The sequence below is a fragment of the Misgurnus anguillicaudatus genome, chromosome 14, assembly GCF_027580225.2.
Source record: "Misgurnus anguillicaudatus chromosome 14, ASM2758022v2, whole genome shotgun sequence".
NCBI classification, from domain to species: domain Eukaryota; kingdom Metazoa; phylum Chordata; class Actinopteri; order Cypriniformes; family Cobitidae; genus Misgurnus; species Misgurnus anguillicaudatus.
The window spans coordinates 13,878,413-13,905,912 of NC_073350.2; the positions used below are offsets into that span (position 1 = coordinate 13,878,413).

Below are 27,500 nucleotides of genomic sequence, written 5' to 3' on the forward strand. Positions count from 1 at the left end.
AAAATTCAAAGAAAGCTCTTGCATACTCATGTACAAAACACTGTACAGCATGTTTACTTGCTAAACAAGCAGTGCACTCCGACATAATATTAGTTCGCAGCCATATAAACTCCTAATTACTCCCGCTCGGGTTTGAATGACAGCAGAGAGACTCGCCCACGTCTCACAGACCACCCCCTCATAGTATTCAGCACAGAAGCGGTCGAAAGTGGACAAAAGAGACGGATTTTAATACCAGGTGTAAACGTAATGTGTCTCTCTCGTCCACTTGTGATCCGATCGATGAAAACACATCTTAATACCAAGTGTAAACAGCCCCTATAAGACACGGTTTAAAATCGCCTTGGTTTCCAACATCACAAAAATGTAACCAATAGCATCATTACAGAATGCGTGGATCAGCAGTTCGGGTCATAGATATTATATATGGATGCTGCATAGACTCGTTGCTGAAACACATTCAGGGTGAGCGCTGTAACCTGTTAACATCAGCGCTGCAAGATTAGTGCCAGATACGTAGTTCACGTATGCATTGTGTGAAACCGAACTTAGCAGTTATGTGTCTGAAACTGCCGATGTAGTATCTATTTACATATATATCTATGGTCCGAGATGGTGCGAAAGAGGGGAGATGGGGACTCATTTGCATATTATCTGAGTTTTAACTGATACAATGGGGTGTCACAATTCTCCAAATCCTTGATTCGATTACATTTTCGATTCTTAAGTATTCGATTATTATTTATTTATTATTATTATTATTATTATAGTTTCACATTAACATGCACATTGCATGCTTTTCCTCGCATGGGGGTTCGTGGGCTTCACTTTACGCGAGAGAGCTTGTAGAGAGAGGATTCCTTCTTGCACGCACCTGCACTTAATGCACGCGTCTTAGACTCCTAACATCTGAAATAAATCCAGCGCATCATAAGCAGCTGCGCTTCTCTCTGTCTCACCTGCACGTTCTCGCATCTGTCCGAAGTCTAAATATAAACTAAAGTAGTAATCCTTACCTATTTGTTCAGTTTTATGCGTTTCATGCAAGCTGAGGCAAACTATTCCTTTTGTTTATAATATAACCCGCTGCATCTTGGCGCCTCTAACTCTCGCACACGTGCAGAGAGCTGCGCACTGTCCGAAGTCAAATCACTAGGTAGTAATTCTGTTTATGATATGCATTTCAAGGAGTTGTAGCAATACATCCCTCGTGTTTAAAATATAAATCGCGTTCCGCTGGACCAATGTTTTTAAAAGGCACTTCTGAGAGTTTTTTTTCCCCCGCTTGGCAAGCAGACCGTACGTGACATGGGGGCGTGGCAGCATCAACGATCCCATTTTTTAATTCAAAGTTCGAGGTTGTGCCTTAATTTGGATCGATTTCGATTTAAAATCAAAATCATGACACCCTTATGACACAATTCTACTACAGAGAGACTTATATCATGCATCTCGCATGGTTGTATTTTGGCAAAAACAACATAACCAAATTCAAGTTCATTTTGGCCAGAAGTGGGTTACTTAGTGCCGGACTACATCGGGTCTAGGTCACCTAGACGTTGAAATGCTGGCTACTGCTTGCTATCTAGATCTAGGCAAACAACAAGCTAGATCACCAGTTTTAAGGCAATAAATGCCCCCAAATTAAAGTCCACAATGTCGTAAATTGTAACTGGCTTTCCTTGGGGAACAAGTTTATACTTTGTTGTGTGCAATCAGGGCTGGCTATTATCTCCCACTTAATCATAGCAACTGATTCACGGGAAACTGGCTCCACTCCTGGAATTACACTAATGGTGCAGGCTTCTCCGACACATGCTCATAAATTGTGTGTGCAACCGTCCCGGGTCACGTAGCGCAGTGTTTTGGAGTGACGGAGAGAAGCACGAAAAGGTGCGTGCTATGCCAACTCACTGCAGAATCTCTTGGCACGTTGACACCCCAAAGGGAATGGGGTGGAATTGATATAAAATTTGTGGCTGTAATTCTGCCAAACGAACCAAGACGTCTCCTTTCCAAAGACTTTGAGCTTCCTGCATCAGACTTGAGTAGAACTTTCTTAATACATTTTTGAGCTTTTTATGCCTTTATTATTTTGGAAAGGACGGTATTGATTTTTTGACAGTAAAGAACAAGGTGGGGAAAGGGATCGGCACAGGACCGAGCTTGGAATCATACTCGGGTCGCTGGAGGTGCAGTTGCACCATGTGGTACAATTGCATCATAATGACAAAACTGTGTCCTGATCCTAATGTGTAGTGCGAGTGCAGACCAGGAGGGGAGTGGGGACAATTGGTTAGGATTAGGTACAGAGTGCACATTTACTTTTAACTGAGATAAGAGGAGATTGTACAATTCTTTAAAGTTGATGCACTAATTCTGCCTATTTGTTGGGTCTGTTGCTAACCCTAGTAGGTGTTTGCTGGCGACGTGAGAAAATGACATGGCAAAATCACCCGGCCAAGAGACATGAACTCGATTTCTTTCCGCCGTTCCTGATAAGATCTGAAAAGCACATCCCATTGGATACTCCAAGGGATAAAGAGGAAGAGACAGGATGGGAATAGGTTTTTGGTCGACTGAGTGGTCTGTAAATACTGATTATTTTCAGACGGCTCCGGACTTTAGGTCAGATGGGTTTAGCTAGATTAGTTAAAAGCCACTGCTTTGTAATTAACACAGGGGTCAACAAACCTGACCTACGTGACAACAACGTATGAACTTTCTTAGAGTTGCAACAAAGAATCAATACAATGAATTATAACCAATGCAAGTAGTGGACAATCAATGTCATTACTGATAAGTGGTGGCTATGCTGTGTGTCATGGAGTTAACTGTAGTTAATACAAATATTTCAAAAACAGCTTCAATAAAATGCTGGAAAGAAGTGATTAATAGAGGACTAATTCATTCAACAAAACAGAAAAATCAGATACAAAACAATAAGGTTTACACTAGGGGTGTAAATCGGGACAGTTCATTACAATTCGATCCAATTCAATTAATTTATATATATTTTTATATTATGTGCCTAGTTAAGCAGTTACATTTTTACTTACAAATGCAACCAAAATGTATAACATGAACATTTAATTATTTGAAAATAACACAATCTCTGTCCCAATTGGAACATTTACAACAACAAAGTAACAAAAAAACACTTTTTTAAATAAAGAAAAATGAATAATGAGGGGAAATGTCACATAAAATCAAGCTTATGATGGCAACAGTCAAAGTCTTTCAGTATTATGTGCCAAATGTCGCTGAGGTGGTTTTAAAAAATATTAAATTGAAAAATAAATTAATATAAAAAATAAATACACATTTGATCTCTAACACAACATCAGATCTAACAGTCAAACAAGTGCTGCAGTGGTCTGTTTTGAGAGATTTTTCTTAAAAAAAAAAAGAAATCAACCGATCAACATGTCAGGAGAGAGGACACTGCGTTTTGCATGGACAATATCACCCGCAGTGCTAAACACGCACTCGTCTTCTGTCTCATTCGCTGTGTTTTCGCTGCTACAACCACTTTGTTGGTGCATCGCATTCACTTGCTGACAGTAGAAGATGAAAATAAACAAAAATGCACAATTTGGCGGAAATGCATAGATGGACGTTACATCAAGGAATGAGGATGTGGCGAGGTCAAAATAAAGGTACCTCAAATCTTTTTTACGTGTGGCATTGATGCATTGGATCGTTAGAAATAAAATCGATTTATTGATCCATATCGATGTATTGTTACACCCCTACAGTACATCAGTGGTTTTCAAACTTTTCCTGCGTTGTGTGCGGTAGAGGTCTTCACAGGTCCACTTAGATCCGAAAACCCGAGGTCCGACTCGAGACCCGATCGGGTTCGGGTCTAAAAGTTTCACGTGTGCCTCAGACATGGGTCGGGTATAATAAAGCTGCATCGGGTCTCGAGTAATTTAAAATCAATGTGTTTTTGCTGAACAAACCCGAAGACCCGAACTCTCTCGCGTGTGTGCGTCAATGTCCTTTTCAAACCTCTCCTCTGTTTGGAGAGGAGAGCAGCTTGCCAAATTAGTTGCGAGACCAGTGGGCTTTCTTTCTGTCTGACTCAGGTCTTTCATTTAAAAAAATAATTTATGCACGTGGGGTTCGTGACGAGAAGACCTCTAGTGTGCGGTGACCCCCCTTGTGCCCCCAAAGAAAATTTATGACATAAAACATAAAATTTGAATTAAACTAAATTTATTGAATTATACAATGTTTATGAAAAATTTATGTATTTTATAAAATATCATGAAAATATGGGCCCCCCCTAGCACAATCTTGCGGACCCCCAGTTTGAGAACCACTGGTTCACACAACCTCGGCTGGCGGAAGTCATACCCTTGACTAACACCAGAGAATAGGACTATGAACTCATTACAGGGAAAATCCCCATGGATCAACCTGAGGTTAAGTGCCTCGCTCAAGAGAGCAATTTTAAAAGTTCCTGGGCTCTCTATCAAACCAGCAGCCTTTCATTTACCTGCCCTTCACATTAACCACTACACCACCAAACCGCGAAAACGTACCTATTCTATATGGTGGTGAATTCGTATGAATCATACAATAATAACGTATGATTACCAAAAAATATTATGAACCCTAACCGAAACGCCACTGGGGCAAAAGCAGATTATACTTAAATGTACTACAAACTATTACAAAAGGAAGAAATGATATAAGATAATCAAGGTAAAATAATATTTCTACATTATATTGTAGATTTGGCCTTTTTTAGCTCTTTGTGATGGACTTTTGAGTGACATGACTTGTGGGACAAAAGACAATTTATTATTAAAAGTCTTCAAAGGCGGTTTCATCTACTTCAGCTTTTCAAAGTGACCATATGAATCTCCATGGAAACTATATCTCAACACGACCCACTTAAAACTAGGCTGGACGTAACAAATACGCCCCTTTTAGCTTTCTGAATACAAAGCGTCTGCGAGTTCAGTTCTGCTGGTTTTGGCAAAGGAACTTGTTTGGGTTGCCCTCTTTTCTTGTCATTTGACAGTCCGGCTGCTGGCTTTAATGAAGACAGATAAAAAGGCAGGGCAGAGGATCAGTTGCGTCTGGGAATGAGGCGTGAAACTGGGTTTAATTGCCTCTACGATCAAGAGCCTTTAGTGGGGAGTCGGTCGCCTCTCCGGCCTTTGTGAGTTTAGTGAGCCCGCTTTCCTTGGAGGCTCGTCTCTTTGTGTTCTACTGTCACGCTCGCACCCCGTCCTGATCGCCAACAGACCCTGGAGAGCAGTCTTCTACCACAAACTTTCATGAACACAGGAATGATGGGAAAGACTAGAAGACTTGTCATTTTCAGGGCACATGCAACAAAAATTGCTTGAATCTACTATCTAAGTTAGGATCTTGGTGTATTTCAATGTATCTCTAATATGCAGGTGAAGTTTTTGAGCTCAAATACGCAACACATGTGGTATAAGTCATTTTTATGTTACGTTTGTCCATCTCTGCTTTGTAGTAGAGAGAGAGGTAACGCCATGACGTAACAGTTTTCTACTGGTCACATGTCTCAATGGGCTACGAATTGCAGGCCAGAGTTCAACAGACTTGAACTTTGGGAACCTTATAAAATATCTTCACACAAGCTTGAGTTTCTGGATTCATTCGCATGTGTATGAATGAATGGAATTCAATGAAACAAAAAGTATAGTGTGACCGCCCCGTAAACATACAGTATTATTGTTGCTTTATGAAATGAAGATTGAACCCTTGCAGGCAGTGTCTGTGACGTCACATGTAGATTTGTGAAGAGTATTTTTGAAGCCAAAAGTTGGCAGAACCTGCGGTCGCCATCTTGGCAGGGCTTCATCGCACGTCACTCACAAAAATGGCCAAAGAGGCGGGACGTCTAAGGACGGAAATCCGTATGAGGACCTGACGGGAGAGGTTCTAGCAGGCCAGAAGGTTGCCCCGTGGTAAAAGCACTTGGATTTCATCAAAAATATCGTACTTTTTTGTTTAAAGTAGGGATAGGCGCAAGTAACCGATTGCTCGAGTACTCGAACGTGGCATCAATGATCAATTTATAGATTTTTTGTGGTTATGGTGCATCTGGATATTTGGTTGGCATTACAAGTGCCTGTGAGGGAACTTGTGACGGCGCTGTACATTTTGCACCTGACTGACTTTTTAAAACCATAGTGCCTCAGTGATGTGAGGTTTGTTTGGCTTCACAGCGCTATGCGGATCAGCAGGGTTGCCGCAGCACGAGCGTGAATAGAAAGCTTTTGATTCATGCACGGAAGTAATGTCATATGCTGGTCTGCACAACTTACGTCGACTGCGTGCATGTTTGACGTCGACGTAATCTGCGCAGACCGGCATATGACATCACTACCATGCATGAATCAAAAGCTTTCTATGCACACTCGCGCCACAGCAACCCTGCTGATCCGCGTAGCACTGCGAAGCCAAACAAACCTCACATCGCTGAAGCACTATGGTCTTAAAAGGATGCTGTAATTTTCAGATTCACTTCAGCAGAATGGAAATGAAGTCAGTCAGGTGCAAAATGTACAGTGCCGTTACAAGTTCCCTCATATCATCTCATATTTAAACATCAAATGTCAAGATACTGGAGAGTGATATGAGCATTAACATTACATCTTGACTGAGAACAGGTGAGAGGACAACACCACACAGCTAATCGCTAAAATGATAGCAAAACACTTAAAGCTGCTTAATGTTATGAAGCTTGTGCTTTGACTGGATGTCTTTCAAAGCGCGCTGTTATTGTACACATACACAACGGGAGTTAAACTTTCTGTCCAGTACATAACTTAAGTTAAGTTTAAGTCTTGCATTTTGTGCAAATATATGCACATTGTATAATACATTTATGTTATATAAGGCTTAAAATTATGTAGAGTGCGTCATATAGAAAGCGCTTCAGTTTGTGTTTATTAACCCTTTAGTTTCACTTCATCAGCTATCCCTGTTAAGAGGTTTCTGTTAAAAAAAATGTAATCATTAATAATCTAGTATGTGTTCATTATTTTGTCTTCTTCTTCAAAATGAAGTTTTGAGTTTTTTTATAAGAAATATTTTATTTTCACATTGACCCCTTTGATTGCCCCGCCCCCAATTAATCGAGTACTCGTTTTTCAGACCTATGGATTAATCAAAATGAAAAAAAAATGACATGCATACACATCCCTAGAACAAAGGTCTTAACAAAAATTTCATTCTAGAGTGAACTTTCCCTTTAATGCCATCTGAAACTTCATTAACTCTTTTTCGCCGCCAGCAGGTTTTTTTTAAGTTGTCAGCCAGCGCCAGGATTTTTCGCAAAAGTTTAATGCCTCCCAGAAAATAGTTTTTATAAAATAAACATACAATATATCAAATGAAAGAACAGACCCTCTGCTTTCAAACACAAAAACACATTTCCTCCTACCTTCACTAGTTCTCTTTTTATCACCTCTGAAATATTGGTAGGTTTCTTCAAAAACACCAAATTTTGAGCAAAACAGACCTCAAACAGACATGGACATGCAGCTGTTTGTCCTAGGGCAATACTTCCGGGTTTTAGAAGTTGGCGGATGGTATAGTGGTATTGCGGAAAGCCGGAAATACTTGTCATTGGCAGGGAAGCGTTTTCTCTTAATTGACAAGATAACTCGTCAATGGCGGCAAAAGAGTTAAAAATAAAGTAGAATAAAATATACAAATCTTTTGAAGTGCCATAGCATCATTTAAATTTCTCTCAGAAAAAACTCTAACAACAGACAAGATTCTCAGAATCAGGCCGTCGAGCTGACACGCAGTGCACTGGTTATTAACTAAAACCTTTAAACCTCTCAGACATGTTTAATTACCGCAAGTATGTGATCAAAGACCTTCAGATGCAACAGCATAATTCAGACCTCATCGATCTAAGAACACACTAACAAAATTCTGCTTCAAACCCACAACCTCACTCGCTCGGTCTCTCACCCTCTCTCTCTCTCTCTGTTCCTTTAAACAGCAATACTAAAGTGAAAAGCAACATATTAAACTACAGGCTAAGGGTTATCACAATAATTCAGTGTTAATTTTCTTCAAGAGGCTTTATTGACCTTTAAAAAGCTTCAGACAGTTTAAACTACTCAAAGGCCTCCGACATTTGTTGTTCTGTAGCCGTTATTGACTAGCAGGGTAACAATAGCGAAAGAAAACCAATACATCGGGGTAATTTTTCAAGTGGCTATAGCGCTTACCCTCCACCTCTCTCCATTTGATAAATTACAAAGTTATTTAGTCATAGATTTTCACCTCAACCGAAATGATTTATCAAGTGCATAAAAAGTGTAGCCAATGAAGTAATTGTGTTTAAAGACAGCTCGATAGCTAAATTGAGAATAACACAGATGTGTGGGATCGTAGACGCAGTTCTTTGGATTAATCGAAATTTCTTTCATCCTCCTGCCCATGGACCCAGGACGACCAAAGCTCATCTGTATGTCGGAAGAGTGAACGAAGCTAATTAGCGATTTTTACCTCACGGGAGAAAAATGAGAGCGAATTCAAGCAGTCCATCAAACCTGGCAAGGTTTACATACTAGTTCATTCAAGAGCTGAAGGATATTTGGAATATACAGTAAAAGGTGTGTTACTGATACAATATTAGGAAACAGATTTACAGAGCCGAAGTTAAATGTATAAAATATACAATTTTAAAGGAGTAGTTTAGAAATAAATAAACATGTTGTCGTCATTGACTCATCCTCATGCCATTCCAGATGTATATGACTAACTTTCTTCTGTTGAGTTATTTGAAATAACATGCAGACTTTGTTTTTGTAATGCCATTGGATGGTCTCCAACTTTTCAAGGTCCTAAAAGCACATCCATCCATCACACACAAACATTAGTGGATTAATAAATGTCTCTGAAGTGTTACGATGGGTTTGTAAGAAAAATATTAAATTTTCAAACTTTTCAAAGTATAAACATTGTCTTTCAGGTAAAGATCAATGCGAATTCTGATATCTTACAAGTGTATTGTGTACCTTTGTTACAGTAAAATACGCCAAGAATACCTGATTTTTTTGTGAGGCGTCAAGTTTTTTAATAAAACATGCAAGAGGTCAAAAGGTGACATTTACTTCATAACTCAATTCTCTCATAAATGTGCAGATGAACATTTCCCAGAAGCCAACGTTTAAAATTTTTGAATAATATTTTTTATATGAACTTATTGATTTACTTCAGAGGACATTTATTAACCCAGTGGATTTCTTTCATGATGAATGGAACCAAAATTGGAAACCATCAACGATATTGGAAAGAACAAGACTGAGCACTGCTATTACTATGAATAGAGGAGAATGCAATGCTTAATATGGACGCTTTGTCAACAGAAATCCCACCTTCCAATTAAAAAAACCAATCATTAATCGATAAAGACCGATTAATCTCTGGGGGAGGGGCTTGTGAGGCGCTTGCCAACTTGTGCGCATACACAGTACCTCAAACGACCTGAAAAGATGTTTTAACACAATTTGAGCTTAAATGAATACTCCAGCCAAATATAAAAAATACCCCATGATTTACTCAACCTTAAGCAATGCACGATACACATGTCCATCAACTTTCAGACAAACACATTATTTTAGTAAATGTCCTTGCTTTTCCAATTAATTATGGAGTTTTATAATGGCAAGACTACTTTAATTTCATGACAGAATTGCGTTACGTTTACACAGGTGGAAAATAATACTTGTTGTGTATTCTCTTTGAATTGAATTTGACAGAAAGATAAGGCTAAGGAAAAATCCAACCCAAGAAACCCAGACAGGAAAATAACATTGTTCAACAGAGGGGGAATTTCTGTCAGATTTGTGCGGAGCTGACAAAACATGTTCACGGATCAGAACCACAACAGTGCCTGCTGTGTCACTATCGCTGCACAATCTCATCATTCACTCGTTGCTACTGCCCGGCCTCAACCGCCACCGAATCTGACGCCTAAACTGGAAAAGACGCAGGTGTCTAATGGCACGTCAGCCCCGAGTGGTTGACAAGCAGACTGGTCAGCTGCCAGGGACCAGAAGAGTCAGCAAGCCTGGCTAAGCACTGTGATGGATGCTGGGACAAAAGAGGGTGATGGTACGTAGGAGCAGATTTATTCTGTAGACAAGGAAATCAAGCAGAGAGAAAGAGAGATAGAAGGAGAGAGAAAGAGAAAGCGTGATGCTCACCTTTGTGGTTGATGGACCGAATGCACTGCTTGCTTTGAACGTCCCACATCCTGACAGTCTCGTCATTGGAGCCGGACAGAAGGAGCGTGCCGTCCATAGATACAGACAGACATGTCACCAGATTTCTGTCCAAGAGGAAACAAAATATTATTATGGTGGTGAATGCAGAGCTCATGTGTAGATCTAAACTGGCTTCAGTGGGAAAACCTACTGGGAATCGCGTTACTTTGTAAAGTACTTGGTACTTTGTGCAGTAAAACATCAGTGCAGCAGTCAAACTTTTTTTACTGGTCCACTACCATCTTTTTGGTTTAAAAGACAAATGTTTAAAGTCCCTGTGAAGTCAGATATGTTCTGAATAAATGTGTTCATAACCACCCAACCAAATTTGAATGATGGAAAAAGAGCAGGTAAAAATAGTTATATAAATCTTTAATAATTCTCTCCTCTCAAGCGGTGGGGGCGTGTCTGCAGTCAGCACTTTAACCACGCCCACTTGCAAAAAAGCTGCCATCTCGCTTAACTTTGAAAAACTGCTGCAACCAGAATGGATACTCTTGATTGTGTTAGGGGTGGGGGCATGCACGGTGGCTCAAGTGCGTTATTGAGCCCTTGTTTTAAAACTGCCCAAATAATCCTGAACTTAAAAATGGTTAAAAAAAACTGTTTAATGATCTAACTATGCAATTCAGTACTACATAGTTTTGTCTTTTTGGCGTGTTTTAGCAATACATTGTTATTACATTTATAATGTGTATAGAATTTTTTTTAAGATTGACTTTACCGGGACTTTACATTTTTCTCAAGAGCAACGTTTTTAACTCTTTCCCCAACATTGACGAGTTATCTTTATTAACTCTTTTCCGAGTTATCTCATCAATTAAGAGAAAATGCTTCCCTGCCAATGACGAGTTTTTACGGCAATCCGTATTTCCGCTATTATCCACCAGGTGGTGCTCTTACACAACTTATAAAACCCGGAAATATTCCCTAATGGCAAACAGTTCAAACTCCGTGTATGTTTTGATCATCGCTCTTAATCTGATCTCTCTTCAAAGTCCGACGTCACACGCCGATTAGCATATATGTGACGTCATTGCGTCGTGTTTTACTCTTTGATCTGTCACTTAATATTGCATTTAAACACAACTGAATACTATTTTTACATATTAATTGTTCTGTAGTCTATAAAATAGTGACTAAACACAACCCAGTAATGACCCTTGACCCATTAACTCCTTGTTTAATCCAACCAGCTGTCTCTTTAACTGTTGCTAAAAACGCGACATCGTCTGACAAAATCACCATACATTTACATTAAGGCAGTGATGTTGCTTTTCTCAGTGTTGTTGCCTTATGAGCGCTTTTTTATTTTAAATACGAGTTTGATAGTTTTATTGTATAGCGCGTATAGCGCAGACAATTTGGTGCAAATTCAGAAATATCAAGAGAACATACTGTTGCTGTTACACAGAGACTACAGAACGTGCGCGGGCATACCGCATCATAGGTAGGTAGAGAGCGCGCACCGAGAGAACGGGTATGTGTGGGAAACACTACTGCTAACCTTTCGGTAAGTCATGATAAACTCGATCAGCCTTCTTCTCTATCAGTAATATCCGTGACTGTCGATGTTTACGCGAAAAAGAAAGTACATGGCGGAACGCGGAGTTAAAATACTTTTCACTGTTACTGGGCTGCACGCAACATGAGAAAGAGGGGAGGGAGGGGGGCTGAGCGCTCGCTACAATGAATTAAGCCGTTTTAAATAGAAAAAATAGAAATGTAAATGAGAATCATGAAAAATCTATTTGTGGCAGCCAGTGTTGATAAATCAATGTATGGGAAACTGGAAACTTTTTTTAAAAACGCTGGCGGGGAAAGAGTTAATAGAAAACACTACCCTGCCAAAGACTTATTATGCATAAAGTAAGTAAATACTCTGAATCTGATCTCTAACAAAAATCCCGTTAATTGCAATAAAAAATGCAATTATCTCAGCGTTGTGTTCAAAAATGTGGTACTTTTGAAGAAACCTACCCATATTGAGGTGATGATAAAAAGAGAACAAATAAGGATAGGATAAAACCTTTTTTTTTAATAGAGGGTTTGTTCTTATATTTGATATATTTTATGTTTATATATGTAAAACAGTTACAATTTTTTTTGTTTTTTTGCATCAATACAGAATTCCTTCACTTCACTATGGCAATGCAGTGATTAAAGGATGCACTTGCACAAATGCAACCAATTCAAATTTTAACTTGCGCATTCTCAAGAAATGGTTGCAGTCTAAAGCCCTGGACATAAAGATGCTGACCCCAGGTATTTAAATGGGATATAAGGTTTAAATGCAGCCCCCTCTCTCTCCCCTATAATTTTATTTACATTTATGCATTTGGTAGATACTTTAATGCAAAGCGGTTTATGTATTTTTACCTTTTTTATTGTACTTTTGTGTATGTTAAGATTGTACTGTAAATCTGTTGCATGCTAAAAGATGATAACCAATTTTGAAAAACTGTTCCTAAAACACTTCTTATGAACACCTATGTAAAAATAAGATCATGGTCATATTTATTTGTCATCTGCTGTTTAAAAACAGGCCACTAACAAATCACTAACACTCTCATACAAGAGATACTCTGAAGTGAACATGTGTTTCTAAAAGATACAGAGTACAATGCCAAATTACAGCCTCCTGTCAACAACAACCACCACCACCACCAATTCCACAATCCTCGCTGTGTACTACCTGAAAACTTAGCACAGGTGCTCATCTTGGCAGCCTCCAACAGCGCAGCAAATGGAGGCTGCGATTACACCGCCTGCCTGCATTGGCTCACAGGCCGAGTTATTGCACAAAGCTCAGAGTGAAGGAATTTAATCCAAATGAGAGCCGATGAGTTCAAGCGCAGACGCCAAAAACTTTTTCCCTTTCATTGACCGAACTTTGGGCTCCAGCTCACAGATGCGAGACTTTTCCTGTAGGGACAGACACATGGGGCACACCAAAGCGCAGACATTCTCACCTGTGTCCTTTGAAGACCTGATTGCCATCGTTGTCCGACTGGAAGGTTTTCTCCCGGCTTAAACTCTGCCAAGCAAAAGCAAAACAAAGATGAGAGAAAAACATTTACAACAATGCAGACAAAAAAAGCCCAACCGCTATGAATTTGTTCCCACCGAGAAAATCAGCATACAGTCCAGGTACACACACATAATCATGTTCCTTCCAGCAGCTTCCATTAGGTAACAGGGGATTTAGGTCTGTTTGTCTGTCTTTCCTAAACGCACTGATCGATTGACTTAATGGCATTAATTAAGGAAGAGGATGTTGAAGACGTATGGTGGCCTGGACTGGACCACTGCTGACTCAAATCATTACATCACCTCTTTAAAGCCTTGACCATCAATAATATATGACAGGAAGAGTTTAGGCCGGGAAGAGATGTCTGGCTGCTTTGGAAGAATCTTCCATAATCATAATCACACAATTAATACGGCCGGACGCCACATTGGTTCGGAAATAGAGGAAACATTTTTGAGAAAATGTAATTAACATAATAGCCCAGAAGAAACCCAGAAGAGAATTAGCATTTTTAAGGAATGGGTTCTCAGGAACCCTAATGGGTTTTAAAGACTAGCCATTTTAGTGTTTGGATTTATGTAAAATTTGTCAGCTATATTAGTATCTGACAGGTCAGGTGTGCGCTTATCGAAAAATAAATGGGCAAAAATTTCAGTCTCTCAATGTGCAAAACTGATAGAGACATACCCCAAGCAACTTACAGCTGTAATCGCAGCAAAAGGTGGCGCTCCAAAGTATTAACTTAAGAGGGCTGAATAATTTTGCACGCCCAATTTTGCAGTTTTTTATTTGTTAAAAAAGTTTGAAATATCCAATAAATTTCGTTCCACTTCATGATTGTGTCCCACTTGTTGTTGATTCTTCACAAAAGTTATATCTTTATGTTTGAAGCCTGAAATGTGGCAAAAGGTTGAAAAGTTCAAGGGGGCCGAATACTTTCGCAAGGCACTGTATATTTTCATATTTTATTAGGTTCTTTGATAAGATTAAATTACGTAGGCCTACGTGGCAATGTAACTTCCGCAACGTAACTTCCGCAACGTAACTTGATATTCCCAAACCTTTGGCGTCACGGAAGCATCAAGTAGCTCCCGCTGCCAGCCACAACAACAAAACAAACGGAGAAATAAAAGATGAAAGACGATCTGCAGGAGAAATTAGGGTAGGGAATTTGTGAATAGATAATACAAACGCTGCTTTGTAAAATGTTAAAAATGTTTATCATTATCCTATCTCTATATTATTATGAGCATGCTGGTTGATATGGTTAATTTGCGTATAAAGTGAGGAAAATAAGTATTTGAACACCCTGCTATTTTGCAAGTTCTCCCACTTAGAAATCATGGTGGGGTCTGAAATTGTCACTGTAGGTGCATGTCCACTGTGAGAGACATAATCTATAAAAAAATCCAGAAATCAAAATGTATGATTTTTTTAACTATTTATTTGTATGATACAGCTGCAAATAAGTATTTGAACACCTGAGAAAGTCATTGTTAATATCTGGTACAGTAGCCTTTGTTGAGGTCAAACGTTTCCTGTAGTTTTTCACCAGGTTTGCACACACTGCAGGAGGAATTTTGGCCCACTCCTCCACACAGATCTTCTCTAGATCAGTCAGGTTTCTGGCCTGTCGCTGAGAAACACAGAGTTTGAGCTCCCTCCAATGATTCTGTATTGGGTTTAGGTCTGGAGACCTTGAACGCCAGAACCTTGATATGCTTTTTACAGAGCCACTCCTTGGTTATCCTGGCTGTGTGCTTTGGGTCATTGTCATGCTGGAAGACCCAGCCTCGACCCATCTTCAATGCTGTAATTGAGGGAAGGAGGTTGTTCCCCAAAATCTCGCAATACATGGCTCGGTCATCCTCTCCTTAATACAGTGCAGTCGCCCTGTCCCATGTGCAGAAAAACACCCCCAAAGCATGATGCTACCACCCCCATGCTTCACAGTAGGGATGGTGTTCTTGGGATGATACTCATCATTCTTCATCCTTCAAACACGTTTAGTGGAATTATGATCAAAAAGTTCTATTTTGGTCTCATCTGAGCACATGACTTTCTCCCATGACTCCTCTGGATCATCCAAATGGTCATTTGCAAACTTAAGATGGGCCTGGAAGTGTGCTGGTTTAAGCAGGGGAACCTTACATGCCATCCATGAACCTTGACGTCTTCGTGTATTGGCAACAGTAACCTTGGAAACGGTGGTCCCAGCTCTTTTCAGGTCATTGACCAGCTCCTCCCGTGTAGTTCTGGGCTGATTTCTAGCCTTTCTTAGGATCTTTGAGACCCCACGAGCTGAGATCTTGCATGGAGCCCCAGTCCGAGCGAGATTGACAGTCAGGTTTAGCTTCTTCCATTTTCTAATAATTGCTCCAACAGTGGACCTTTTTCACCAAACTGCTTGGCAATTTCCCCGTAGCCCTTTCCAGCCTTGTGGAGGTGTACAATTTTGTCTCTAGCGTCTTTGGACAGCTCTTTGGTCTTGGCCATGTTAGTAGTTGGATTCTTACTGTATGGGGTGGACAGGTGTCTTTATGCAGCTAACGTCCTCAAACAGGTGCATCTAATTTAGGATAATAAATGGAGTGGAGGTGGACATTTTAAAGGCAGACTAACAGGTCTTTGAGGGTCAGAATTCTAGCTGATAGACAGGTGTTCAAATACTTATTTGCAGCTATATCATACAAATAAATAGTTAAAAAATCATATATGGTGATTTCTGGATTTTTTTAGATTATGTCTCTGCACTTACGATGACAATTTCAGACCCCTCCATGATTTCTAAGTGGGAGAACTTGCAAAATAGCAGGGTGTTCAAATACTTATTTTCCTCACTGTATGTTGTTTCTCAGTTTACAGGCTGATGTAATCTAATGGTTGTTTCCAAGCACTTTTAGGCTGAAATAACGTCTCTTTTTATTTACATTACAAATGCCTATGTCTATTTTAATGGTCGCGGGTGATGGGCGGGTTGTAAAAATAGAAACAGTGGTGCAGGGCAGGTCAAATGTTTCATAAAAGCGGGGCCCGCGGGTTGGAAAAAACGCAGACCCCGCATCACTAATACCCGTGGACCATTTCTCAACAAATACGAATAAAGCATTCAACAGCCCCGTAGTATAAATATCTACATTTTCAGTGATGTATAAAGACCTTACATAATGAACTGTACAGTATTGTTTTTATTACCTTCGAATGAGACGTTTTTGTCTGCATACACTATGAATCCCTTTACATGGAATATCCGTCATGTTTCTACTACTGAGCCGTTGCTTCCAATTTGCAATCTCAATGCTAGATGCCGCTATTTTGACTAACAAATTGACAGAATTGAACAGCCTTATAAAATGGAATATAAACTATTTTTAATTGAAACAGTGAAGCTTTGATGCTCCAAGTAAAATAATAAATTTTTGACATAAAATTTAATTACTGAACACAGCGGATGAGAATGAATCGTGTATTGCACTTTGTTGCCAAGTGGTTAAATCTTGTTTAAAGGGAATTGTCTCAACCAATCAAAGCTTAAAGATTGAGGTCGGTGTTTTGGAATGAAGACAGGATGTTAATTCCAAAGCACCTGGCGCTTCCTATATTCCACCAATGAATCTTACTGTGAAATCAACATTCAAAACAGTGCAGCAAAATGAAGAATGTAAAGACCAGGCTCAGAAGTCAAAGAGATTTAAATCTAGCCTTTGAACAGCTTGATGGGTTTAAGAGACGTGAAAAATAAATAAATCAGGAAAGCCTGCAGACTAATAAGGCTATAGAGATTCCAGACGCACAGCCAAACAAAAAAGCAAGGCTAAAAATCTTCTCAACGTGTCATTAGCAGCTCATTAATGCCTTGATTAATGTTTCGGAATGATGATGAATGTTATTGGATAGGGTGAGTTAAAACATACACATATACTCTCACATACATACAGTCATGTTTATGTTGCTCAGAGTTTATACACCAATGCTCACAGACATCTACACAAATTCTACAAGATGCAATTTACAACCTGAATTTACACTAACCATCCTGTAAAAACATATAAATGCCCTTGGCGTTTAAAATGTTGCCTTCTTTATTGACTACTTGCAATCTTTTTGTGATAGTATAAGTCTCCCAATATTCCTAAGGTGCAATGCTGTATCTCAACATCACCGAACCCCTGCTGTTAAGAACCCAAGTGCAGGGCATGCAGGGTAAGCAAAGATCTTACAGTAACTGGAGGATTTTCGCAAAAGCAATAGACAGCTTTACCGTCAAGGACAAACCATGCACTAATTCACAAAAGGCTATAAAATCACTGAGGCTTGAAAAGCAAACATTTTAAACTATGAGTATGCAGACAATTATACACATAACTGCAGAATTGCACACTGAATTTTGAAGATTGTCAAGTGATTATAAGCATAATCACTTGAAGTTTTTTTGTTTTTCTAAAGGTTCTAACACCCTTGAAATGGTACAAAAGTGTGCCCGCTGGTGCTTGTGCGCTGACGCCAAGTGAATTACGTGTTTCTATTCAATCCTATGGTATGTAGGCTTTATGCTTGTAAGTTGCGGGACAGCTGCGACAAAAACAGAATGCGCAACTGGGTTTTTATTGCTCATTTGCATGACACGTCAATCGTCTTGGTCACCATGCGCTTTATCCTCCGATGTCAATGCAGCCTCGCGTGAAGTCGAACATAAATACATATCACTCACTCACTCAGAACCTTGAGAATGCGCAGGGTCATTAGACAATGCAGAGATGAGAGACAGAAAGATAGATGAGAATAAAGGTCTTCAGGTGCTCAGCTATATGCTAAGTGGATAACACGGATATAACTTATTGTATATATAGTTTAATAAAATAATGTATGTTACCAGCAATAAATCAATTGCAATCTAACTTAATAGTGATTGAATTGTTTAAAGATCAGCATAGGGAATCTCTTAATGGCTAATTTATAAGACATGTTGCTGATATGCTGTACATTTTCTTGTAAATTGAGTCCTTTGGGGTAAATGATGGGATGTTTTAACAAATTATTGGGTCAAATTTAAAAGATTTTTTAGGTTAATTTACTCAAATGATCTGCATGGTAGTTGAAACTCAATTGTGCTGTCAATTATTTTCTCTCTCTTTCTTTCTGCGCTAACTGGCAGCGACATGGTTGGATAGTGCCGATTAAGGGGCAGTATTATCCCCTTCTGACATCACAAGGGAAGCCAAATTTATGAGTTACTAAGTTGCTCTTTTTCAAATTTTGTTTTTAGTTTAGACAATCTAACATTTACAGTATATTAGTCTAGGACTAGTCTTAAACCCTAGGAAACCGCACCATAGGGCCTGAATACACATATTGTACTCAGGCTGACATGCTGCCAAAAATAAGTTTTCTGAGCCTTAAGCCTTAAAGGAATAGTCTACTCATTTTCAATATTAAAATATGTTATTACCTTATCTAAGAATTGTTGATACATCCCTCTATCATCTGTGTGCGTGCACGTAAGCGCTGGAGCGCGCTGCGACGCTTCGATAGCATTTAGCTTAGCCCCATTCATTCAATGGTACCAATCAGAGATAAAGTTAGAAGTGACCAAACACATCAACGTTTTTCCTATTTAAGACGAGTAGTTATACGAGCAAGTTTGGTGGTACAAAATAAAACGTAGCACTTTTCTAAGCGGACTTAAAAGAGGAACTATATTTTATGGCGTAATAGCACTTTTGGGAGTACTTCGACTCACCTGAAAAGTTCGCTCCCCTTCTCACTCTCATAATGGGAGAGGGAGGGTGTTACTGCGCCGAGCCGAAGTACTCCCAAAAGTGCTATTACGCCATACAATATAGTTCATCTTTTAAATCCGCTTAGAAAAGCGCTACGTTTTATTTTGTACCAGCAAACTTGCTCGTATAACTACTCGTCTTAAATAGGAAAAACGTTGATGTGTTTGGTCACTTCTAACTTTATCTCTGAATGGTACCATTGAATGAATGGGGCTAAGCTAAATGCTATCGAAGCGTCGCAGCGCGCTCCAGCGCTTACGTGCACGCACACAGATGATAGAGGGATGTATCAACAATTCTTAGTTAAGGTAATAACATATTTTAATATTGAAAATGAGTAGACTATTCCTTTAATACAATTTCTTGGTACCTAAATCGCTTAGAGAGTCACCCAGTTCACAGATGTCCAGTTTTCTTATTATATTCATCGTTTTAAATTTGGGGACGACTTGGCTCGCATGGCCTCACGGAATAGAAAAGTTTCCGCTGAATGCACACTTAAAAATCTAACCAGAGGTATTACTGTTGGTCACCCAAGTCCTTTTTGTCCTTCTGTTTTTCAAATACTGTAAATTCGTATAACGATTATCATATAGTGTATAGTATGAAAGTAGGCAATTTTGGGCATAGTGATCCTAGATGCGCAAAGCTCTAGAAGTTACAATGGAAAATCCTCTGTGGAAGTCAATGTAAATTTAGATTTGTTTGTTTGCCTGTTATTAGAAAACTGTAACCGTGGGTTCACACCAGCCGAGTTTGAGGTGTCAAAATCTCGTCTAACGCGCCTAGTTTGCCGCCTGAACAATTCGCACTTAAAAGCCGCGCATGAAATTCTAGTCATCGGGACAATCACGCGGAAATTCATCATGTGAAAATTAATCACGTCACTAGTAAAGCAAGCTCCTGATTGGTTATCGTGGCGCGTTTTTCCACCAAAGTTTACATTTTTCAACTCGTGCGTTTGCCGCGCTAAACGCCTCATTCGTGCCGCGAGACCTCCAGACTAGAGCCCGACCGATTTATCGTTTTGCCGATTTTATCGGCCGATATGAGCATGTCGCAGATATATCTGTATCGGCGTATAAGCCGCAGATATGCGCCGATATGAACGTTTGTTACAGAACACATTAAATGCATTTGAAAGATGTAAGTACTTGTTTGTCCAGCAGAGTGCGCCATACTGGTTGCTAATGGCGACCCAGATCACTCACTGTAGTGACACCAGCCCATCCCCCACCCCCTTCCCTTCAGTCAGTCTCTCAGTTCAGGTGGCATGAAAGCAGTCACGCAGTGTCTTCTTCACAACATTTTTACACCTGGTATTAAGACGCGCTTTGGTCGATTGGATTATAAATGGACAAGAGAGACGCATTCCCGCTTACATTTGGTGTTTTTAATCCGTCTCTTGGTCGACTTGCGAGTTAAAACGCAAGCGGGAGAAATGACGCGAGACGGAGAAATGACACGTTTAAACTACGCGCAGCCGTGCACTTATATATCACTATTTGAGATTACTGCTGCTTGTGTTGTTAGTTAACACGCTCATTTCAGAGCAATTGATTCAATAAGCTCGCGCAACTCTACACCCTTGCTAAATAAAAGAGGCGGAGCGAAGACGCTTTATTTTTATAAAAGTCTAAAGTTTGCACGGAACCCTGGGTTTGTGTTATAAAAACGTTGTGCACAACATTAAACATAGCGTACATTAGTATGTGCTCCGTCAAGCATTGTCTTCGTAACTGTGAGTGGCTAACTAATTTGTGAAGTACACAACTTACTGTAAAGCTAATATTAATCAATGACTTCATAAGTTTCTCTTTATAACGTTATTCTCGTCAAAACTGCAAATGATGCAAGTTTTATGTATTTTGTTCTCTTTGTGTTTTAAAGTTATTTATAATAAGTCAAGTTTACTGTTTAGTGCACTGATATCCAACTAATTTTGGATAATAAAGTTTATTGTTAACTTCTTGCCTATAGTACATATCTTTGTCACATCAATATAAGTGTTGGATCACCACATTTGTGAGTGATCACCACATTTGTGAGTGATCATTGCATTGCATTGTATTTATTCATATACAGTATATTATGTTAAAGTATATAGTGTATTCTATGTACAGTACTTTAGTATATACTGTAGTATATACTGAACTATAATATACACATAAAGAATATCGGCCGATATATCGTTATTGGTCTTTTTTTACTCCCTAATATCTGTATCGGCATCGGCCCGAAAAAACGCATATCGGTCGGCCTCTACTCCAGACACGCGTCAACGCGTCTTCACATTGACTTAACATTTAAATCACGTGTGCTTAATGCCTCTACCACGGCTGGTGTGAACGCAGCATGAGTTTCATCATTTAAAAAAAAATATGACATGCCAAGTCAGAACAAACATATTTTACAGTTTAAAATCTCTACCATGGGCTTGAGTCAAAAACATTATAGTTTTAGAATAATAATGAAAAAAGCTTGAATCAAACAGCAGTATATTGGATTCGTCAAGACAACATCATTATTTTTTGGCTACTTTGGCTCTAAGGCCACAACATTTCTGAGCACCGTAGTGCTCAGCTGTTCCTCATTTGGATCCTAAATGGATCTCCTCTTGAGCAGATGTCTCCTCTGGTTGAGCTCAGCCAGGTCCTCAAACCCTCTCAAAGTCAAAATCACCTGCTGGGGAATAACCCACTTTCAATGATCCAGCGGAGAATGCACAGGCTTTAAGTGAGGCTGACAAGAGCCATGACATCTGGATTTGTTTCATCTCAGATTCCCTTTGAGATGAGCCCTCCAGTATAAAGGTGAAAAGAGGTGAAATTACGAGAAAACACATTCAATTCACATCCACTTACTACCTTGCAAGACCGAGCTTCTCTATGGTGCCCAGATCAGAGCTAATCGAAATATAAATAACAAATCGACAAATCATAAACATCAGAAAATAAACACCTCTACAGGTGTTTGGATAAAAGCGTCTGCCAAATGCATTAATGTAAATAAAATGACTTGACGTTATATCTAATCGCTGCCAAGCAGAAGCCCATAAATAGCTCTAATCTTCAGGGTCTTATGAAGTGAACAAGATGGGGTGCATTATTGCTTATAAAACCAATGCTATCTGATGACAATTTGTACATATTTTACGAGGTGTTATGTAGACATTAGGGGTGGGGTTTCATTATTGTTTTTTATTATAATCGAAAATTTTTAAACAATTAACTTCGTACGCATTCATACAAACTAGCCAACTCGTAAAATATGTATGAATTCCTGTTAGATCAGGTTGATAAAACTACAACAGGGAATATGCTGATGTGCTACAGGCCAATTAAATGTCTTATAAACACTTATAAACTCAAAATTAGGCATGCACCGATGCAAATTTTCTGTATAGTTACCGATATTTGATTACTTATAACGATAGATTCAAAGTTTTGTTTTTAACTTCTTGTTTCAAATTATGTAGTGAAATCGTAGATATGCAGTGCACATAAACTGCAATTCCGTTGTCATTAAGGCTGTGACGTTTCATCGCGTTTCCCATAAAAAATATATGTCTGAAATCGATTCTGAATCTCAAGGCTCCGATTCTGTGTTTCACGCAAAGCTTGTGTGTACTATGGCTCTTTGATCAGTAAGAAGTCCTTATCAATATAAAATCAAAATGAGTTTGAGTCGTTTATAATGTGCATTTAAAAAAGCAACACAATTATTTAAAAATATTGTGTATTATTTAGGGGTGCACCGATGAATGCCGATATCCTTATCGATCTTAAATCACTGTTAGTCGTTTATAACATGCATTTAAAAAAGCAACACTCGTTAAACATTAATCTTTATACATATTCTTTATTATTATGAAAATATCTGAAAAGGTTTGAAGAACAGCAATATAAATATATCCTTGAGCCATTTCCTGGAGCTGCGTGTCATAGCTGCATGTGTATGGTTCTTCGTCTGCAGCGCATATTAAGTTTCGCCACGAGAGCGCCCTCTGGCTTTTGGATGTAGGCATTTCACCATAATTCATTGAGAAGCATAGCAAGCATCATCGGCCAATATATCGGTGCACCCTAAGTATTATTATAAAATACTCTAAACAATTTAAAGAACAGCGATGTAAATATGCTAATAGACATTTCATGAGGTAGCGTTTGTAATAGAACTTCTTTTGTGGCACAAATGGAGTTTCTGCAAGAGAGCGCCCTCTGGCTTTTGGATGTGGCGGCATTTCAAGAAAACGCGCATTTAAGAAAAATGTATCTTTCCCAGCTCTAGTTGTCATTGTCACCCAAATTCAAATTAATCACAGAACATGGGTCTAGATGCAGTTTTCCGCATCTTTTGATTGCCAGGATATAATCTGTCACGATCATTGTGTTTTAAACTTTTTAATCTAGAAAAAATTGCTTTACTGATTTTTTTTTTGCCGATATATCGGCATCCCTGTTCAAAATAAAAGCCATTAATGAAGCCGTGTTATGGGCTTCAGTGCTTACCGTGCTGCAGAGAGACACCTGAAAAATATTGCCGTCGCTCCCTCCACAAAACAGGAAGTACTCGCAGGGGTCAAAGGTCACAGACACGATACCAACATCGAAAAGAACCGACAGGAGCATCTGCCCAGAGGAAATTTCCCAGACCTATGGTATGAGAAGAGAAAAAACATTTTGTTAAAGGGTCAATAACAATTTAAGATGTTTTTGAATGTCTTTGATTATTTTAGTTTAACAAAGAATTTCAGTTTAATTCCTGCATTCAGGACAGTTGCACTACCTTGACATTTTGATATGTGAATGGGTGTATTCGAGAATACAAAACTGTATTACGTCTAAAACTGTTATCATGCTCTCTTTTATTTTTTTATGGGCTTTGAATTGGTCAATCTTGAATGTAATGTCACAAAGAGAGCAGACAGACATAGAGCAGAACAAAGAGAGACAGATAAGAGCAAAGAATACTAAAGTAAGAGACTTCTGGGTAACAGTTACCCTACGTGTCAGGACTGCATCGTCTTTTCTCAGTGTAATGAAATCCTGTAAGATCTACTCATTTCTGTTCCAACTTACAGCTTAATGGGAATGCCTTTGCATTACCCCTTGTACCAATGAGTTACTATGAAATTTTTGGCAGTGTTACCGCCTTAAATAAAATGCTGAAGTAGACACTGGAAAGCTCAGAAGCTTAGCTTTAGACCGCTCCAGTTCTCTGCGGTAAGAACGCTGAGCCAACAACACAGAACCTTCAGTCCAAGTGCAAGTATTATAGTCACAGAGCTGCTTTCAAAAAGATGCTCAAATCAATAGAAATATAAAGTTGGAGTTGATTTTCTACTTGAAGAGCAAACGCAAACTGCATGATCATGTTCGGTTAGAACTGAATCAAAGAGCAATATGAGCCATCCCCGCACAAGTCGAGTGTGATTGATTGCCTCATCATATAAAAGACAAACTGACCGGAAAATAATTTTGGGTCTTAGCCAATAGATGAACAGGATCAATGCCTGTGACCCTCACATAAAATAGCAAAAGTAAAACTAAACTGGCCATTATCAGTTTTATCACTAACTGGCTCAGAAAATCTACACTCTTAAAAAGGATGTATTCATTTTTTACACATTTTTATGTGCTATTTAACACACTGTGTGTCATTTTACTTAAACGTAACACAAAATGTTCTGTTCCAATAACACAAAGATGTTTCTAGTTTGGGACAAAGCGTTTAGTGTATGTTCTCCGCTGTGTAAAAAGCGTTGTGTCCCTGATTGGCCAGCTAATCTGTACGTTGTGATTGGTCTGAATACCTCTGACATGAGCCGGAAATTTGACGCTCCTTACCACGTTTGAAAGATTCACTCACAATGCAATGCTAACAGGAGTTAACTTACAGGCTGTGAGTCCGAAGCAGGAGGAATTATGATAATGTCGGCCTTGTCTACATCACCAATCCCAGGAAGTAAACTGTTTCCTACAATCGGTTTGTTTGTTGTAGACCAAGAAAAGAAGTTTATGTTTGAGACGATAACTCACGTCATCGTTTACTTTGGGGTTTGTACCTTTTGCATATCGTTAACATGTACTAATACACACTTACACAGCAAAGGAAATGTAAAAATATGAATCGGAAAATAGGTGCTCTTTAATTGGAAAGTGAATATGTGACCCTGTCTGTTAAAGTCTAACATCTAAATATGAGATAAGGAGCATCATTAGTTTTACTTTAAATAGGGAGTTTAAAGCCATTTCATGCATTCTGAATTATAAACACTGTTTAATGCAGGGTTCATACCAGACTCGGTAGAGGCGGCAAGCGCGAGTGATGTACATGTTAAGTCAATGCAAATACGCAATAAGGCATCATGCGAATTGAGCGTCGCCGCGGGAAACACGCAAGTTGAAAAATCGGAACTTTGGCAATGCGTTAACCAATCAGGACCTTGCTGTAGTAGTGACGTGATTACAGGAAGTGAGCGGAGTCTCAGCAGAGTCGCAGAAGCCCCTCCCATGTCTCGAATGACTAGAATTTCATGCGTGAATGAAGCGAGTAAACTCAAATGTTCAAGGCGTCCAACTACGTTTTTGCCGCCTCTACCGTGGCTGGTGTGAATGCACCATGCAAGAGTTGGATTCCTCAGGCTAAACATAGACAAAGTGTCAAAAAAGCAGTTGTAAGTATGAGTATTTATGTGCCGAATGCACTTTGCCAGGGTTTTTTATTGCACATGAAAAATACATACGTAACAATCTTGCTTTATTTCTTTTGTGGGCAATTTAGGTGCAGGAAGTACAGTGGAAGTCCTTATATGGGCACTTTAACCAGAACAGCGCTCATACACACCAACCAAGAGCTGAGACGAAATCAACGTCATCAAAGAAATGTGGTGTTGTTTGTGAGGCCAAGACGACTGGGTCAGAGCATTTCCAAAACTGCATCTCTTGTGGGGTGTTCCCAGTCTGCAGTGATCAGTCCCCATCAAAAGTGGGCCAAGGAAAAAAGCAGTGAACCGGCGACAGGGTCATTGATGCACGTGGGGAGCAAAGGCTGGCCCGTGTGGTCCGATCCAACAGACAAAAGTGAATGCTGGTTCTGAAAGAAAGGTCTAGTGGAGTCCATGCCTGGACAGGTCCGGACTGTTTCGATGACAATAGGGGGATCTACACAATATTAGGCAGGTGGTCATAATGTTATGGCTGATCGGTTTATATAAAGGATGTAATACTACTTTAAAGGTACTGACGATTTACATGAGATAAGCAGAAACAGCGTGTATTATGGGAGCTTTCATTTCATTTTTCACCAATACTAAGAAAGGATATATTATGTATGATGATTTTATGTATGAAACAGCAAATCACTAAAAATGAATTTAGCTGATACATTTTCATAAAATCATCCTAAATACTGTACAGAATATTCTTTAAAAATATAACCTTGATATCTTTAATATTGACTGAGTAAGATCATGTCAAGATTGAAATTAAAGTGAAATCAAAGATTGAAATCACATTTGATGCTCCTCATTTCATAATTATATAAAGAGACTTTATCCTGGATTTTACATGCAGTGTCACAAATGTTTAAAAAAATCCACATCTTAACGCTAACGCTTTGGACATGGAAGCCTCCTTCTCAGTAAGTGGGAGAAAGGTCATGTCTTTTCCAACTAAATAAATTGACCATTTGATAAATTAAGACCGTTCAATACAATGGTCAAAGGTCATGCCTCGGCGTGTGCAGTTCCTGCCCGGTTTCTGTCTCAATTCATGTAGACGTCAGATGTTTTTAACCCAATCACTAAACACCTAACACTTTGAGTGACCTCATGGATTCAATTTATCTATGATGACTGACAGGCTGTAATCCACTGTTGCCAAAGCTAGTATTGAACTCAGATGACTGATGAACAACAGCAGGACAAGTTAAAACTTCAAATTATCAACTTGACTGATGGCTTTCTAACCACTTTGTCTGAGGGGTCCAGGACAATCAGGAGGATGTAACCAGCGACAGATTAAAGTGGAACCTAAAAATGTGATTAAGCAGAATATCTCAGTGTGCTGCTTTCCAAATAAAAAATATTGGCTGCGTTGTAGGTACGTATTTGTTTATACTATATATGTTCTATATAGTATGATTGTGTGGCGGACATTCTACATTCGCCATGTTGTTACTGTCAGGTGAACTACTAGCGTCTGTTGCATCTTCATTCATACAGTAAATCCACTCGCATGGCTTCATGGGATAGTAAAGTGTCCATCGAATGCACACTACAGAATCCAGCCGGAAAGAAGTAGGTCATCTATTTGGCATACTACCATGAATTCGGACATACGTCTTTTGTCACATGCTTTTTGTCACTAGTAGGAAAATATATGGTTAAGGATGCTGCTGTGG

The 27,500-nt window shown here is 39.2% G+C and overlaps 1 protein-coding gene across 1 annotated transcript in view; it reads right to left on the reverse strand.

The window, feature by feature from the left end:
• The window catches only part of wdr18 (WD repeat domain 18), a 76,379-nt gene that overhangs the window by 24,281 nt on the left and 24,598 nt on the right, over positions 1-27,500 (reverse strand). The window contains exons 5-7 of the mRNA XM_073875914.1: positions 23,606-23,749; positions 13,256-13,320; positions 10,224-10,348 (exon numbers count right to left, since the gene is read on the reverse strand). Of these exons, the coding sequence (XP_073732015.1) occupies positions 10,224-10,348; positions 13,256-13,320; positions 23,606-23,749 (334 nt within the window). The remainder of the gene's footprint in view (positions 1-10,223; positions 10,349-13,255; positions 13,321-23,605; positions 23,750-27,500) is intronic.